This window comes from Typopeltis vanoorti, chromosome 17 (assembly GCF_054136105.1).
Source record: "Typopeltis vanoorti isolate ZY-2024b chromosome 17, IOZ_Tvanoo_1.0, whole genome shotgun sequence".
Taxonomy (NCBI): Eukaryota; Metazoa; Arthropoda; class Arachnida; order Uropygi; family Thelyphonidae; genus Typopeltis; species Typopeltis vanoorti.
In genome coordinates, this window is record NC_143565.1 from 61,215,490 (window position 1) to 61,232,072 (window position 16,583).

At 34.1% G+C, this 16,583-nt stretch overlaps 1 protein-coding gene across 3 annotated transcripts in view; it reads left to right on the forward strand.

The window, feature by feature from the left end:
- Positions 1-16,583, forward strand: part of LOC150097438 (uncharacterized) — an 857,342-nt gene that overhangs the window by 357,175 nt on the left and 483,584 nt on the right. For all 3 annotated transcript variants that reach the window (XM_090406999.1, XM_090407000.1, XM_090407001.1), the window contains exons 9-10: positions 5,286-5,358; positions 15,292-15,421. In XM_090406999.1, the coding sequence (XP_090263125.1) occupies positions 5,286-5,358; positions 15,292-15,421 (203 nt within the window). The remainder of the gene's footprint in view (positions 1-5,285; positions 5,359-15,291; positions 15,422-16,583) is intronic.

The window sequence follows — 16,583 nt, forward strand, 5'->3', positions numbered from 1 at the left end:
TCATGCCATTTGAAGAATCTAAAGGACTGCTTGGTCAACTTGCTACCCGAGCTTACTTATCCACCAGAGGTTGTCAGTCTAGTGCAGTGGTGGTGAACCTTTTTATATCCGCATGCCAAAAGTTTACAAATCAAGTTGCTGACATGTCAGCAACTAATTAATACAACACTAATTAATTAATTAACTTTAATTAATACAAAATTAATTGCAGAATTTTATTGAGACAAGTTTAAAAATTAATATAGAATTTCATAATAATGAACACATAATTTGACATACGCATTGTCGTATACAAATCATTATTAACCTATTATCAATTTATTAATTTATCAATATCAATATATCAATTTATTAATGAGATTTTTGCTGTTGTACATTAGATGCCAAACGCGGAACTAGATTCATCAGTCATTCTATTTCTTAAACTGTCTTTTATAAAATTCATTTAAAAAAATAATGACTCACAAGCATATGTAGAGGAGAAAATTGATAATATAGCCATCGCTAGTTTTTTTAAACAACAAAACGTTTCAGGAATGGCATTCCAAGTTCTCAATATTTCCTCTTCTGCATTCTTTTTAATTGCCCCAATAATCTATCATTTTCCATTATTTCCAAGTCATTTCTCAAATCGACAAACTTTTGTTTCCATATAGAACTAGATTGAAAATTGATTAGTTGCATTTCTATCTCTTCCAAATTCAGCCACTCGAAAATCTCCAAATTGAGTCCGGATGCAAAATAAATTTTGATGTCTCTGCAAATTGCCTGAACTGCGTAAATCTTGAAGAAAATTCGTTGATGATCGACTGAATAACTGTAGAAAACTTTTGTCAGTTTAACTTGATCTGTTTTTTCATGGGATTCTAGATCTGCAAAGACTTTTTTGTGTTTGGAAAATATCGGAAGGTATTGGAAATGATCACAATTAAATATTGGTAATTTAGCTTCGAATGCTTTGATTAAATCAAACATGACAATAATTGTTTTGTTAACACCTTGCAGTTTAACATTTAATTCATTTAAATGTAAACACAAATCAGTAAAAAACATTACTTTCGAAAGCCATTCGACGTTCATTAATTGATTGTATTTTTCAATGATTTTTTCATTATGTAAAAAAAGTCTGACTTCATCTAAACACTCAACAAATCTTTGAAGAACTTTCCCATGACTTAACCATCGGACGCTGTTGTGCATTTTGTTACAATGCTCATAATATCTTCCAGTGGCTTAAACTAGCCTTTGCACATAAAACCTGCTGATGTATAATACCATGAAAACCCAGAACTGAAAATGTCCAATATATTTGGTAAATAAATTGACGAACCCATTTTCCTCTCCAGTCATACTGCGAGCACCATCTGTAGTTACTGATACAATTTTAGAGGGATCTATATCTCTTTCAGCAAGTGCATTTACAACTGTGTTGCAAATATCTATTCCTTTTTTTGTTGTTTCTAATGATGTTAAATTATCAGTTCTTCTTTGATGTTATTCCAACACAATAATGAATAAAAATTGCTAAACAAGCTGATCCAGTTATATCAGTACTCTCATCAAGACAAAGAGAAATTAAACCAAAAAATTTTATATATGTTTTTTGCTGATGAGTTATATTTTTAGCCATTTCTATGATTCTATCTTTCACCGTGTTTCTAGCCAAAGGCATATCTTTTATTCTTTGAATAATTTTTCCTTGTTTTCAAAATCTTCAAAGAGAACTGGTGTACATTTTAGCCATGCTTCTTTTATATATTCCCCATCACTAAAAGGAAGTTGCAGCTCCCAAAATTTTGTTTTAATTAATTTTTTTGGTGGAATGGCTCTTTGGTTCAAAAAGGTTCCCAACCCCTGCTCTAGCGGCTAAGGCAACTCGTAGTATTGCAGCGAGTGTATTCTCGTAAGATCTCTGGTCAAATTTCACAAGAAACATCTATAGTTTCTGTAGTCGGCTTTGAAATAATGTTGGATTTAATATTCACTTAATTTATATAATTTTGTATTGCCGATGTGAAGCCTTTTGGCTATTTATTTTAGTAAATAAGTATTAATAATTAATTATGGCATAATCATAAAGAGTATTAATACACTTAATGTATACGGTGTAGCATGTCGACAAATATAAAAGTACGCATTTAAATTAGTTATCAATCACAGAATTAATGCTACATTATTGTAGTTTCCTCAGGCCAACATCATTAAATTAACTTCTGGTAAGTTTCATTGACATATCCCATTCTGATCATCAAAAATTTCAAATATTATTCAGTATTAAAATTGATTATTGTATTATTAAATTGATTTTAATGATGTTGGTTTGGAAAAAAAAAAAAAAAGCAGTAGTGAGAAAAATATTTATGCATTGTAACTCACCATAGAAGACAGCAGAACAGGGGAAGCAGCAGAAGGATGTTGACTTGTTGGCGAACGCTTACCGTCGAATATAACTTGCCCTCGCGTATAACTGGCACCCCTGATTTCACTTTACGAAAAAATACATTAAAAGGTTTTGCATATATACCTCCCACACAAAAAACAACACGCCCTCCCAACAGCCATTATACACTGTAGATGCAAGAAGAAAAAAAATAGTTTTATTGTATCCCTGAACAAGGTACAGAGGCTTTTGCAGTCTGTGTAATATATTTCTTAACAAATAGTGCAATTAGAGACAGCTGGAATAAAAACGGGGCACATTTGAATCAAATGTACCCCTCTCACAGAAACTATGCTGTATAGCAAGCAAAACCATAACACTGGAAACACAGTATCTAACTAAAACTATTGTCCAATTTTTTCAATTACATGAAATAAGTGTTTGTTTGATTGCATTTGAAATTCTCGATGTCATTATGACAGATCACAGAGGCTAACTTCAAATAAAATTCTACCATGAATTGAAACATGCCATATAATGCTTGTGTGAGTTCCCCTTCCAGCTCAAATGCAAACAAGGCAATAAAAACCCATCATGGGTTGAAACTTTGTGTGGGTTGAGCCCGCCGGTAATGAGAAGTTCTGTCGGAACGATAAATGACACCCCGTCATGAATATCTTAAAACTATGAAATATATAGTGAATGTTGTTATGATAGTTGCAGATGTTATGGAATTCGGTTGAAGAGAATTAGCATTTCAACTCAAAATATGTCGGTTCCATTTGTCTTTGGGTCGCATGATCTTTTGTTAATACCGCACTGATCAAATTCATGTCTTCATAGTTGCTCTCTCCTGTAAAACAAAATTTAACTTGTATATTGTAACAATTAAAAAAAAATGGCTGAATAATTTATAAGCGTATAAAAGGATATCACATGTAAATCGTTGATGTGCCAGCAAAATTCGCGGGCGTGCCACCTCTGGTTTAGTACATTGGCACTCTTAGTTGGCTAAGAGTTTTTGTTCATTTTTTTTTATTTTATAAAAATATATCATGCATAATTTGAAAACTTATCTATATGACAAACAGAACTTTTCAAGCTACTTCAGGCCTCCAAAGCAGATAGTGGTATCCTACCAGTCACCGAAATTTACCTCCTATCTGAAGACATTCATTAATACCCATAATAGCCTTAGTGGGATTTGAACTCCCAATCCATTGTTTGGAGCACAGAGACACTGTCCATTTGGCTAACCATCTGTAAACCTATTGCATCAGTTTTGTTTCCTTTATTCCCTAAACAGTCTTCCTCATCTGGGCTTCATTAAGCTTTGCATTGTGAAACTATTTAAAAAGAACAGGTTTCTACCTACCTCTTTATCTTTAGCTCTTATGGATTGTTTATGTGCTATTTATTTTATGGTCTGTTACATATGGGATTGTTTTCTTAGAACAGGAGAGAGAAAGAAATCACAACTTCCAGAACTTTCTTTTAGGCTTGCACGGTGATCCGAATGCATTTTTGGAAATTATGGAGACAACTACCGTGTTTGAATAAAAACTTTAGTTTACTATTACTAAAATTTTACAATTCGACGTTTCGACCTTTATGTTAAGGTCATCTTCTGGAGCGTACAAATATACACAGGAAACAAGCTATACCACAATCATACTGGTTCGTTAAAGACACTGACTAACCCTGTCTTTAACGAACCAGTATGATTGTGGTATAGCTTGTTTCCTGTGTATATTTGTACGCTCCAGAAGATGACCTTAACATAAAGGTCGAAACGTCGAATTGTAAAATTTTAGTAATAGTAAACTAAAGTTTTTATTCAAACACGGTAGTTGTCTCCATAATTTCCAAAAATGCATTCGGATCACCGTGCAAGCCTAAAAGAAAGGATTCAGATCATCCATGGAAATGATACCCACAAGCGCTGCAATCGCTATGGTAAGCTAAAGATTCGTAGGGTTAGTCAGTGTCTTTAACGAACCAGTATGATTGTGGTATAGCTTGTTTCCTGTGTATATTTGTACGCTCCAGAAGATGACCTTAACATAAAGGTCGAAACGTCGAATTGTAAAATTTTAGTAATAGTAAACTAAAGTTTTTATTCAAACACGGTAGTTGTCTCCATAATTTCCAAAAATGCATTCGGATCACCGTGCAAGCCTAAAAGAAAGGATTCAGATCATCCATGGAAATGATACCCACAAGCGCTGCAATCGCTATGGTAAGCTAAAGATTCGTAGGGTTAGTCAGTGTCTTTAACGAACCAGTATGATTGTGGTATAGCTTGTTTCCTGTGTATATTTGTACGCTCCAGAAGATGACCTTAACATAAATGTCGAAACGTCGAATTGTAAAATTTTAGTAATAGTAAACTAAAGTTTTTATTCAAACACGGTAGTTGTCTCCATAATTTCCAAAAATGCACAACTTCCAGAACATTTCCAAGATGAGGTGAATAGGCTATCTGTGATTGTGATTTTCCAGAGTCCAGCTTGAAACAGCTATTGGAGATGATCATTAAATTTGACTGGCATACAATTGCAATGCATATGGCATATTGTAGTCCATGATTCCAAATGTTTGAAACAGTTTTGAATTGGAGAGGGGAAGAATGCTACTCATTGTTACATAGACTTACATAATACATTATCCACTCATATTATACATGACAGAATAAAGAGAGTGGAAAAGAGTGGCTAAATGAATTACTTCTACAGAAGCTACAAAAATCTGAAGATTAACTTCTTAACTGGCTTTTATTGTTATCCAAAGCTGATCAGTAGTGACTTGAAATATTTCTCTATTCTGATTAATATGTTTAATTATTCTGATTTAATGTTTTTAATTTGCAAATGCAAGAAGTTTTTTGCATTAATTTATGTTTTAGGCAATCTTAAAAAGATGACTGTATTGAGAGTGGATGAAAATAGATTGACAACCCTGCCATCAAACTTGGGAAAGTGAGTTTTTATTAAAAAAAAAATTTTTTTTATTATTTATTTAATCAAGTGAAAACCTAATCTTTAAAGATATACATTTTTGCATATTTTATGAATCCTGGCTGCATTTAATGAAAATAATCATGAAACTGTAAGTAATGTTGATTTTTAACTCTTGGAAAGATAGTAAATTATCACTGTTTTGTCCATTTTTTTGCCCTTTAGTTAACCTCAAAACATAGTTTGTTAAACTCTTAGCTCTTTCTACACGTTTAAGGACATTCTTGTATTATTTTTCATATATATTTTAACTATTCAGTTGTCTGCTAGCTCAGATAAGATATATAAGTTTGGTACTGTGCTGTGCTCTACTGTACGCTGAAATACAGTGTTACACAATCATTGTATCCACTTCACCAATCTTTTTGCAAATTGATAGCATCTGTTTTCCTTAAAATGTAGAGTTCATGAAATTTGAATGTTAGCAGAATTAGCCAAAGACCAAAATACTATTTTTGGGAGCAGATTGATGTATGCACCAGCAGGAAATTTTTTAAGTCTAATTTCTCAGAGGTTAAAGCTGCCATTTATATGATATAGAGATGTGCATCATCCCCAGTAAAAGTTTCTGTGTTTGTTGGTTTTCAGAGAGCTTTCCAAGCATTTAAAACACGGCACTATTTTGCAAATTGTTCACTTCATAAGCTGGACTCAAAAGCTATGTCCAAATTTATTAATAAACTTGGGCATCCTTTCTTTTGTGTGGCTACATGAATGTAATTTGTATGTGCACATATAATATATGTTACATGATGCTGGTTCCTTCCATTCTCTAAATTACTCTTATAATTTTTACTGACTTAGATAACACTGCCTTTGGTTGTCTTGATTTCCTGAGATTTCATTTCTTACTTTTACAGCCTCATTTTGGTTTACCCAGCTTCATATCATCAGTGCCTATTCTCAAGGTAATTTTGAAAGTTCACTTCAGATCATTATGATCCTGCCAAATGAGGAATAACACACACATAGTTCATAATAGTCACTTGTATCTATAAAGCAGCAAATCTGTGATTGTATTATAAAAGGGGGGAGGGGGGGCAGCATTTACAGTCAACTGGCACAATAGCAAACCCATAGGGGCCACAGGAATATGTTTGATATTGGGAGTGAGGTTGTTAAAATGGTGTTTGCTATATATAATGAGAGTTGCCTGCATATTAAACACTTTATGTGCTTTTTAGTTAATTTATTTTGAAATATACTTTTTAATTGAAATATAAACTATGGTCTGTCTTAAACATTTAATTTTGATTAATATAAGTTTACACCACCATAACATCCTTGCTCAAGGAATTCAGCCTGAGGGGGTTTCATGAATTCAATGCCTGCAAAATGTATGCTTTTACTTAAAGTGAATGGATTTTATTTCGAAAGTGATAGTGCTGAGAGAGTGTGAGTTGAAAGTGTTATGAATGTGTGTCAGAAGTGTGGGTCAAGTAAAGAGATTGAAGCAATAGACAATTGGGTATATGTGTGAAAACATGTATGATGATAGGATTGAGAGAGAGTGTAAAAATTAACGATCAAAAGAATAGTAGCATATGAGAGAGAACATAAAAGAATTAATGAAAGTATCAAATGAGAGAAATAAAGAGTTAAGATAGTGAGCCTGTTGATTGCAAATGCAATAATGCATAGGTTATGCAGCAGGAATGATGTGGAGTTTGTGGATGTTAGGAATGAGTTTGATGGACGAAAGGATTTACAAAAGGTGGATGGTTTGCACTCAGCATATTTTGTGTTTGGAGTCTGGAAAAGTGTTGTTGAATGAAGTCAGATTGGAGTTGCAAAATCAGGAAAACTATAGCTATTGGGAGGGGGGGTATAGCTGATGAGTGAGTCTGCAGATACTCATGAACAAGCAAGTGCAGGAATATCATAAGTCAGCTCTTGATTGGTTAGTTCTGCTTGGCCAAAAGATATGGGAATTGGCGAGATATGGTTAACAGAAGGTGATATAATTTGTGAGATATAATGTAAAGGGTATAGTATTTTTGATGGAGGAAAAGGGCATTGTTGATGAACTGCAGCCAAATGGAGAGTAGGAATTCACCTGGAGGTCAGTGAAAGTAGTGCATTTGAGGCTATCTGGTATGAGATAGAGGCCAAAAGGACAAAACACAGGGTTAGACCGGGGAGAGGGGGAAGAATACAGGCAATGATATGGATGGTACACGTTGTCAAATAAGCTTAACGATTGAAGGGAGAGTAATTATTAAGGGAGACTTCGACTATGAGAATGTAGATTGAAAGGAGAAAAGGACTCGGAAGAAGGAAATGGAATTTATGAAGTTACTAAGGAATAATTACCTGAGGCAGCATGTGATGAAAGGTATCAGGGTTTTGGGAGTGCAAGATCCAGTAATTGCATCAAGAAATTTTTTTATAACTCTAGTCCTGGGAGGTGGGTAAATGTGTGGAATTTTCAATTAAAAGTAAATGTGGAATCACTGGTAAGTAAGACCGTCAGGACACTATTTGTTGCAATGTTATGGCAAGAGAAACTACAAGGGTTGGATGTTGATAGTGTATGGGAGTTGGTAAAAGAAATAATAGCAGACTCTTCTATTATTACAGCTAGGAGGATAAATCAAGTGGGAGTTAAATGCATGAATAGCATCATTAAGCAGCAACTACAAAAAGAGGGAGTTCAAAGAGAAAGGTGATCAATATCCATACAATGAGCAGTACAGTGCACAAGCCAGAAGTATGACCAGTACAATAAGGAAGGCAAAATCATGCAAGAGGAAATTAGGCATACAAGTCAAAAGTCATCCAAAGAGCTCTTTTGGTATATAGCTAGTAAAAGGAAGAATGCTTATGGAAGAATAATTGGGATATTGGGAGATGAAGTAGCTAAATGATTGCTCTGCCATAATATATCATCCAGGTGGGGATATTGCAAAAGAGGCAGTGGCTTATGTGGAAATAGAGACAGATGAAATGGAGTTGCATAAGATGTTACAGAATGTTGATGTGATACAGCTATGGGATTAGATGGTATATCAACTCAAGTATTACGAGAAGGTGTTTGAGAATTAGCTGTGCTTTGACCACATTGTTTAATTTAAGTCTCAGCTCTTGGTTTGTCTCAAGGGGTTCTTCAGTGGTGCAAAGAGCATGTACAGGGGAATGTGAAAGTGTGAATCACTCTATACCCTCTATCAAGCAGATGGACAGATCAACTTCCACACTTTGTAGACATAATTCCTCTGCAGTCATTAACAGCACTCCCCCACCTCTTTTCACATCTCTAGCCTTCCAGAAAATTATATATCCTTCTAATCCTATTCCCGACATCACATCCTCCTCAGACAACCAAGTTTGAAGGAGGGCTTCAATACACAGATAACGATTTATTGACAGATCAGCATCTCAGGAGTGTGCTGGTGAAGGTATTGGGGAAGTTGGTTAAAAGGAAAAAAATCTGGGATTGGCATACTATTTAGGAGTCAACATGATTTTGCGACTGGTAGATCATCAGTAACTTGTTTGTTTTATAATGCAGTGACATCTGTGTTGGATAAAGGTATTGGGTACACTGTGACGATACTTGAATTTGCAAAAGCTTTTGACAGAATATTGCATGGAATTCTTGAGTAGTTTATTCAGGAGTAGAGTCCAGTAGAAGGCCTATGGCTAGTGGCATGCTTCATGGCTCAGTACTTGGGCCACTACTTATTTAATTTGTACATTAATGATATAGGAAATTATCTGAGGGGAAATATTCAGTTGTTTGGTGATGATGCTGCAAAATTGGGTAGAGCAGTAGTCAGTTAAGATGATGCCAGATGATTTAAATAGACTGGTAGTATGGGCAGAGGAAAATGGACGTCATTTTAATGAGGGAGACTATAAGATTATGCATTTTGGGGTGAAAAGATTACCAGCTGTATACCATATTGATGGAACTGTACTCCATGAAATTGATGAAGCAAAAGATTTGGGGAGGGGGGGGGGGAGATAGACACATTTAGACAGCATATAACAAAAATGACTAATACAGCTCATTGGATTACTTGGTTACTGAAGCACACCCTAATGAGCAGAGCTAAGCAGGTTATTATAGCACCTTAAAAGGCCTTGATGAGATGCTATTTGATTACTGTGCAAAAATATCTTCATGTGGGTTTTTTGGGAATGAGGAATAGGTGGAGAGGATCTAGATGTAGGTTGCTAAGATGGTCTCAGATCTGTGGAATGCTACTTATGAGTTAAAGATTTGTAGGTTACAGAAATTGGTTGATAGACAGAAAGGGAAATAAGGGGATAAACACATTTATCCCCTTATTTTCTATATTAAGATGCCAGAAAACTAGCCATTTGGCTTTTTATCTTAACTAAGACAGAAAGGGAGTTATGTGATTGAGACACAAATTACTGAAAAATGTTTACAGGATTGATGCAGAGGAAATTTTTCAGAACAGTTCTTTTGGTTGGGAGAACTAGGGGTCATCCTTGAAAATTGAACAAGAGCAGTTAGCAAATGTGTGAGGGCCAGATTTTTTGCTTAGAGAGTGGTGAATGAATGAAATAGATTTACAGAGTCTGTTATAAATTTCAAGACGGTGAATGAATTCAAAGCAAAATATGATAGATATTGTGCAAATATTGGATAATGCTTAGCATAATGAAATCCTTCCATTATGAGTCTATAATCTCCATGAGTTACCGGTGTAAAAATAATAGATACACCAACTACAGGGTGTTTCAAAAGGATGTATACTAGTTTTCAGGAGAACAGAGAATAACTCGTAAGACATACAAAAGCTTAGTGAGTGAATGTCATAGTGTAGTGAATCGTTGATTTTTGGTCACATAATTTTATTACCAAATGATAACACTAGATGGTGTGATATGTCACATCATTTGAAAATGGCGACTTTCGATGGTGCAGCACGTTGTCTGGTTTGGTTTGGGAAAATGAAGTCTGCAACACAAGTTTAGAGGAATTTCCACACACAATATGGCAAAGAACCTTCTAGTTAGCACATGATCTGCACATGGCACAAAAATTTAGTGAAACAGGCAGTTCTGTGCATCAATCAAGGTCAACAGGAAGGTGGTGTGCTGCCGATGCTGTTGTGGAAGAAGTTTGGGAAAGTTTCCAGAGAATAGTTTTTTCACCTATCAAGACAGAATCTGGGAACAAAAAGAAGGACTGGCCATGGGTTCATCATTAGCACCGGTATTAGCAAACCTATTTATGGGAAAATTTGAAAACAATGCTCTTAAGAATTACCATAAAATACCAAAAATATGGCTACGCTATGTAGATGATATTTTCATCATATGGAATGGAACAACAGATGAACTTATCAATTTCAAAAGTTATCTCAACAATTTGCACAACAGCATAAAATTCACTTTAGAACAAGAAGAAAATAGAAAACTTCCTTTTCTAGATATTCTATTAGAAGTTAATGAAGAAAGTAAACTCTCCTTCTCAGTATGTAGGAAGCCGACAAACACAGGAAGATTTCTAAATGCAGCCTCACACCACCAACCTTCACAAAAAATAAGCTTAATTAAAACTCTTCGAGACAGAGCATACAATATCTCCAGCACACAAGAAAGATGTAATGAAGAACTAAAATACATAACACAAATCCTCCAACAGAATGGATATGAAACAGAAACCATCAAGAGAATCCTTAAAATGCCTCCAACTAACAACACAATAAAACAGGATTACAAAAATGCAATCTCGCTTCCTTATATCAAAAATGTTACAGATAAGCTAGCCAAATGAATGAACAAACACAACGTAAAAGTAGCCTTCCTTCCTCTGGAAAAAATCTCAAGATTCCTACGTCCACCAAAACCATCTCATCATCCTCTTAAAAAACCAGGAGTCTACAAAATCCATTGCTTTTGCAGGACTTGCTACGTAGGACAGACAGGAAAATCTGGAGAAATATGCATGGCTGAACACCAAAAAGACATACAATACAAAAGAGAACAAAAAATGGGTCTTGCTTTCCATACCACTTCCACTGGACACGTACTCTGGCAAAAAACGGCGATATCATACATAGAAAACACAGCTATATAAGAAAATTTAAAGAAGCTGCTAATATGCTGAAAAACCCAATGCAATAAAAATCAAGTTTTAATTCTCCATCAAGTGTGGTGAATCAGCTCTAATAAAAAATCCACCTCAATCTGAGTTCAGACTGTATGAACAAGAACACGTGACATCATCCAGTATTGTTCAATATCAATAACGTTTTATATCTGCATTCTGTTATTTGAGTTTATGAATAGCCAGATGGTTATGATTTGTATTTATTAATTTCTGTTGTTTAAACTTTAAGTTATACTATTTACCCCTGAAGATGTAAATCCTACGATTTACGAAACTTGTCGGGAACTATTATTATTTCAGTATATTGTATAACTGAATAATAAAAAATGTGGTGTAATCACTGAAATATGTCTTTTGTTTCCAGAGAAGCCCTGGAAAGTCAATCTGATAGGCGTCTCATCAAATTGGAATTCCACATGTAACTGTGTGGCATCGTTTACAGCATCTACATTTAAGGCCTTACATATTTACCTTTGTGCACCATTTGAAGAAAGATGATAAGAAGATATGTCAGGATTTCTGTATAGAAATGATCAGTAGGATAGCACAAAATGATGACTTTTTTTGGATACAATTGTTTTCAGTGACGAGTGCACTTTTCACGTAAATGGGAGGTAAACACGACTGCAGAATTTGGGAAAGCGAAAATCCACACTTCTATCATAATCCTGCCATTGAATATCTAACAATAACTTTACATTTACTAACATTAAAATGAGAGTCATTTTTGTGTCCATCATATTACCATTTACCCTACCTATCTTTGAATCATCTACAAAACGCTGAATATCGCTGTCAAATCCTTCCCAATGTCATTAATGTAAAGACTAAACAACAGTGAACCAACGACTGAGTCCTAGGGTACAGCTGTCACCTTAAATTTTTCAGATTCACGTTCCCCATACATCACATTTTGATAATGTCAGTCATTCATCGTTTTATCCAAATTAATACTTTATAATCCAATCCCATAACTTATGTTGCAACCTTTCATGATGTATCCTAGCCTTAGCAAAATTTGAAAAGTATTTTGGTTTATCCATTTCTATCTCAACTGTAACATTATATAAAAATGAACTCAAACATAACCTTCCCTTTATAAACCCATACTGCTCATTGCAAAGAATAGATTCTCTCTCTCTCAACTGATTTAAATTTTGCAAAATCTTGACCAGAGATACTGTTAGGTTGATAAATAGTCTTTGCATCATCCTTGTGCAGTAGTATCATACTTTCTTTTCACTCCTGTAGAATCTTTCATATGCTAAAACTCAAATTATATGGCCAAGTCAAAGGTAGGCAGTTCTTCTGAATGTTCCTTTGACACCAGTGTTGATATCTCATTAACCTCTATTGCTGAATTCTTATTCCCTTAATGTAGCAGCCTTAGTACATCCACTTCATACACCTGAGATTATTTATCCAGTTTAGAGGTAACATTGACTCCATTTCTGTATATATCTAGTTGATGGCTTTTAGCAAAATGGGCACCTGTTAGTTGAAAGGTCTCTTCTGCATCCACCACCCACATATCAATAGAGTTATTCTTTCACGTTAATACATTCTCTTGGTGGATGTTCAGGACGAGGACTACTTCATTGTCAATACAATGATACAACAGTAAGATGTAAAAATTCTCTGGGAGAGGAGATACAAAGAAAAATCTAATTGACTATGATATTGTGGATAGTGTATCTTCATGCTGGTTCAAAAGAACAAAAGTATACAGGGAATTTGAAATAGGAAATGAACCATTTAGTTACTTAAATATAAAGAGCCAATAGGCTTCATTTCGGCGATATAAACATTGAGTTTCTTATTCGGTTTTAAAACAATGTGGGATTTAATATCCCCTTAATTTACATAATGAACCATTTAGTTTTGAGCACAATAAAACTGAATAGCAAAAGTTCCTGAGGTAAACAGCTTTCAGAGGTGAACCATAGGTTTAAGTATACAAATACTACTGAAGGAAAAAATGAAGATGTTTGAAAACAGTCAAACCTTGAAGACTCATTGACAGACTCCTGAAGAAAACGTTGATTTAGCCAGAGAGGCAAGTAGTAAAGCTGTCTGTGAGGATAGAAAAATCAGAACTCCCTAGTGACTTCCAGAAGGTTAGAGGCAATCATAGAAAAGAAAAAAGTGTATCAAAATATCATGGAAATAAATATATAAATAAATAAATACAAGTACTGAGAGAGAGAGAATACAGGAGTAACAAATGAAGAAAGCAAAGTAGTGTGTAAAAGAAGCTAAACAAAACTCTTGAAGACTTAAGAATATATACAAGATAAATGCCAGTTGGTGTTCTGGTGGCTGTTAAAGGCTATATTGAATTTCTGCAAAATGTTCTGGAGGCTACTAAAAAAGCACAGAAATGGTAGTAAGAACACTGTAAAAGAAGTCAGACATAAAATAGACCAAAGATGAAGATAATCTAAATGTCTCGAGTAATTACTTTAAAAGATTGCTAAATGAAACAAGAAGTAACAGCACAGGTAGAAAATATTCAAGAGGAATATAATCAGGTATACATATCACTGCTTGAGGTAGAAAAGCCATCAAACACCTGAAATGTAGGAAGGTAAATATAGTAGATAATATTCTACCATAAATATTCAAATATGGAGGCGTAAAAGTTTGTGATGGATACAGTAACGAACGTATCATTTTGTATTCGGGTTCTGACTTAATGAACGGTTATGAAGTTAAAAAAGACATCTAATTTACTATTTAATTTGGTTGTTGTGTTCAACTTTTATACACCATTACCCCTGATGATGTAAGCCTTACAATGAACAAAAGTTGTCGGGTGTTTTACTCTTTTATTTTTTATTGTTTAATAAATATGTGGTCTCAATACCGAAAACTATCTCCATCATTAAAATTAGTTTTTAATCCTTTCTTAAGGCTGTCAATATTCCATTAAACCACCAACATGATTACTGCCTTCCTAATTATAATTTACTCTTAGAACTAAAATTATGTAGGTAGAATATGCCATCTATATTCTGAAGATTTTTAGACTACCATTATTGTTATGATTAGAGTGATTGATATGAATTTTACAGGCCTCTTTAAATTTATGCTCAAACCACGTTTTGGTGGGTTGTCAAGATTTCCACTCAGTTCTATGTAGAGTATTCATGGCATGATTATCAGAAATGCCAGATTTACTATAGTCATTAAATTTAATGTGCCGTTTATTTTCTGATAGGAATTATGCATCCTGTTTCACCTATATAAGGCAAATTACAGGTCAACCTTTAAACCTGCATTCAACTCCTCCAAGGATCCACTTGCTCCATTGGCCCACCCTGGGGTATACTATACACTCTGCACCAATTTGCCTTATATAGGTGAAACAGGACACACAATTTGTTGGCGGCTTAACAATGAGCTATTTCATAAGGAATTACCATCTATTGGGTAAGTCAATGAAATGAAACACTGATACATCTGTACAGTGTTCAGTGTCATTTATTGTCAGGCTGTTAGTCTATTGTGTTGAAGTTTATACACCCATCCACATTGGCATATGCATGATTTGTGACTTGATTCAAATGCCATGGACCGGAAGAGATCTGCTCTCTTATGAAATACTGATACCTTGAGTGATGATAATTTTTCTAATAAACCAAGCACTCTCTATATATCATTTGAGGAATTTGAATTTTCTGAAAGATATGCTGCATTCTGAACGTATTTTGCCATGTTAAGATAATAAGTTAGTTACTAAATATTATTTCTTTTTTGTTTTATTTTTAACTTAAAATGACTTATTTTATTACATTTTTTAGCCTCCTTCAATTGGAAGAACTAGTCATCAGCAGTAATGACCTCACTATACTGCCACCCAGCATTGGACTGTTACGCTATCTTCATACTTTGATTGCAGATGATAACATCTTGGATGAAATACCTGCTGAAGTAATGAATAATTTTTACTATTAACATTCAAAACTAAAAATTATCTTTCTTTATTTTATGAAACATTGTATCAGTTATTTCAAAGAGAAATATCCATACATTGCCAAAAAAAAGTTTTATTGTTATTACATGAGTTTTCAGACTCCATGGCGTCTGAAAACTCATTGCTAGATGCCATTCTAGCAATGACATTACATTTACAAACTCAGTGGCATAAGTTTTCTCTTACAACGCCAGGTATAGGGCGTTGTAAGAGAAAACTTATGCCACTGAGTTTGTAAATGTAATGTCATAAAAATCAGTATTTAAACTTATATCAAGAATAGGAATCTTTCTCTAAAGGTTCAGTGTTTGGTTATACCAAATTTCTAGACAAGAGGAATTTTTTTGCCATATCACTTTTTTTTATCACTGTCTACTGATTATAATAATCAGTGGAATAGTGATATTTGAGATTCAGTAATTAATATAGCGTGAGTAAATCTTCTGACATTATTAGAGCATAGTTTGCCAGAAAAAGAGGAATGCGGTGTACTGTATTCAGCAAAACTAGATCATTACTCTATGGATTATATTTTCGGATCATTGAATGTGAAGTTCATTGGATATACAGATGGAGGCAATTTGATGAAAGAATGTAGCCATGTCATAGCCTACACTACAGAGTTTGAGGAATATAGATCTGCTATCACATGTATTGCATGACCAGACAGTAAATTGACAATTTGTCCTGGTGATTATTTACTTACTGGTGGAGAGGTTTTAGGTAGTGCAAACTGTTAATTCATTTCTCTATTACTTTATGAAGTATTTCATGATTTGGCTCTATTATTTAGTATGTTGGATATTCCTACATTCTGATTAATTGCAGATGTTATAAAAGAGCAAGATAATGCATGTTGCACAAGGAATAAAATTATTTCTTACTGCTGTAAGAAATTTTGTGTGGAAATTAACAATAAAAAAGACTGACTGACTATGAAAATAGGCAGGAACATTGAAAATATCAACTGCATCTTGAATGGGACTATAGAACAACTGAAACATTTCAGATATTTAGGCACAATTTTTAGTGAGGAGAACAAATTAAATGTGGAAATAGACAATGAATTAGCAAAGCTAGTATTGCATGGAGTCAAAATGAATTTTTATGGAATATGAG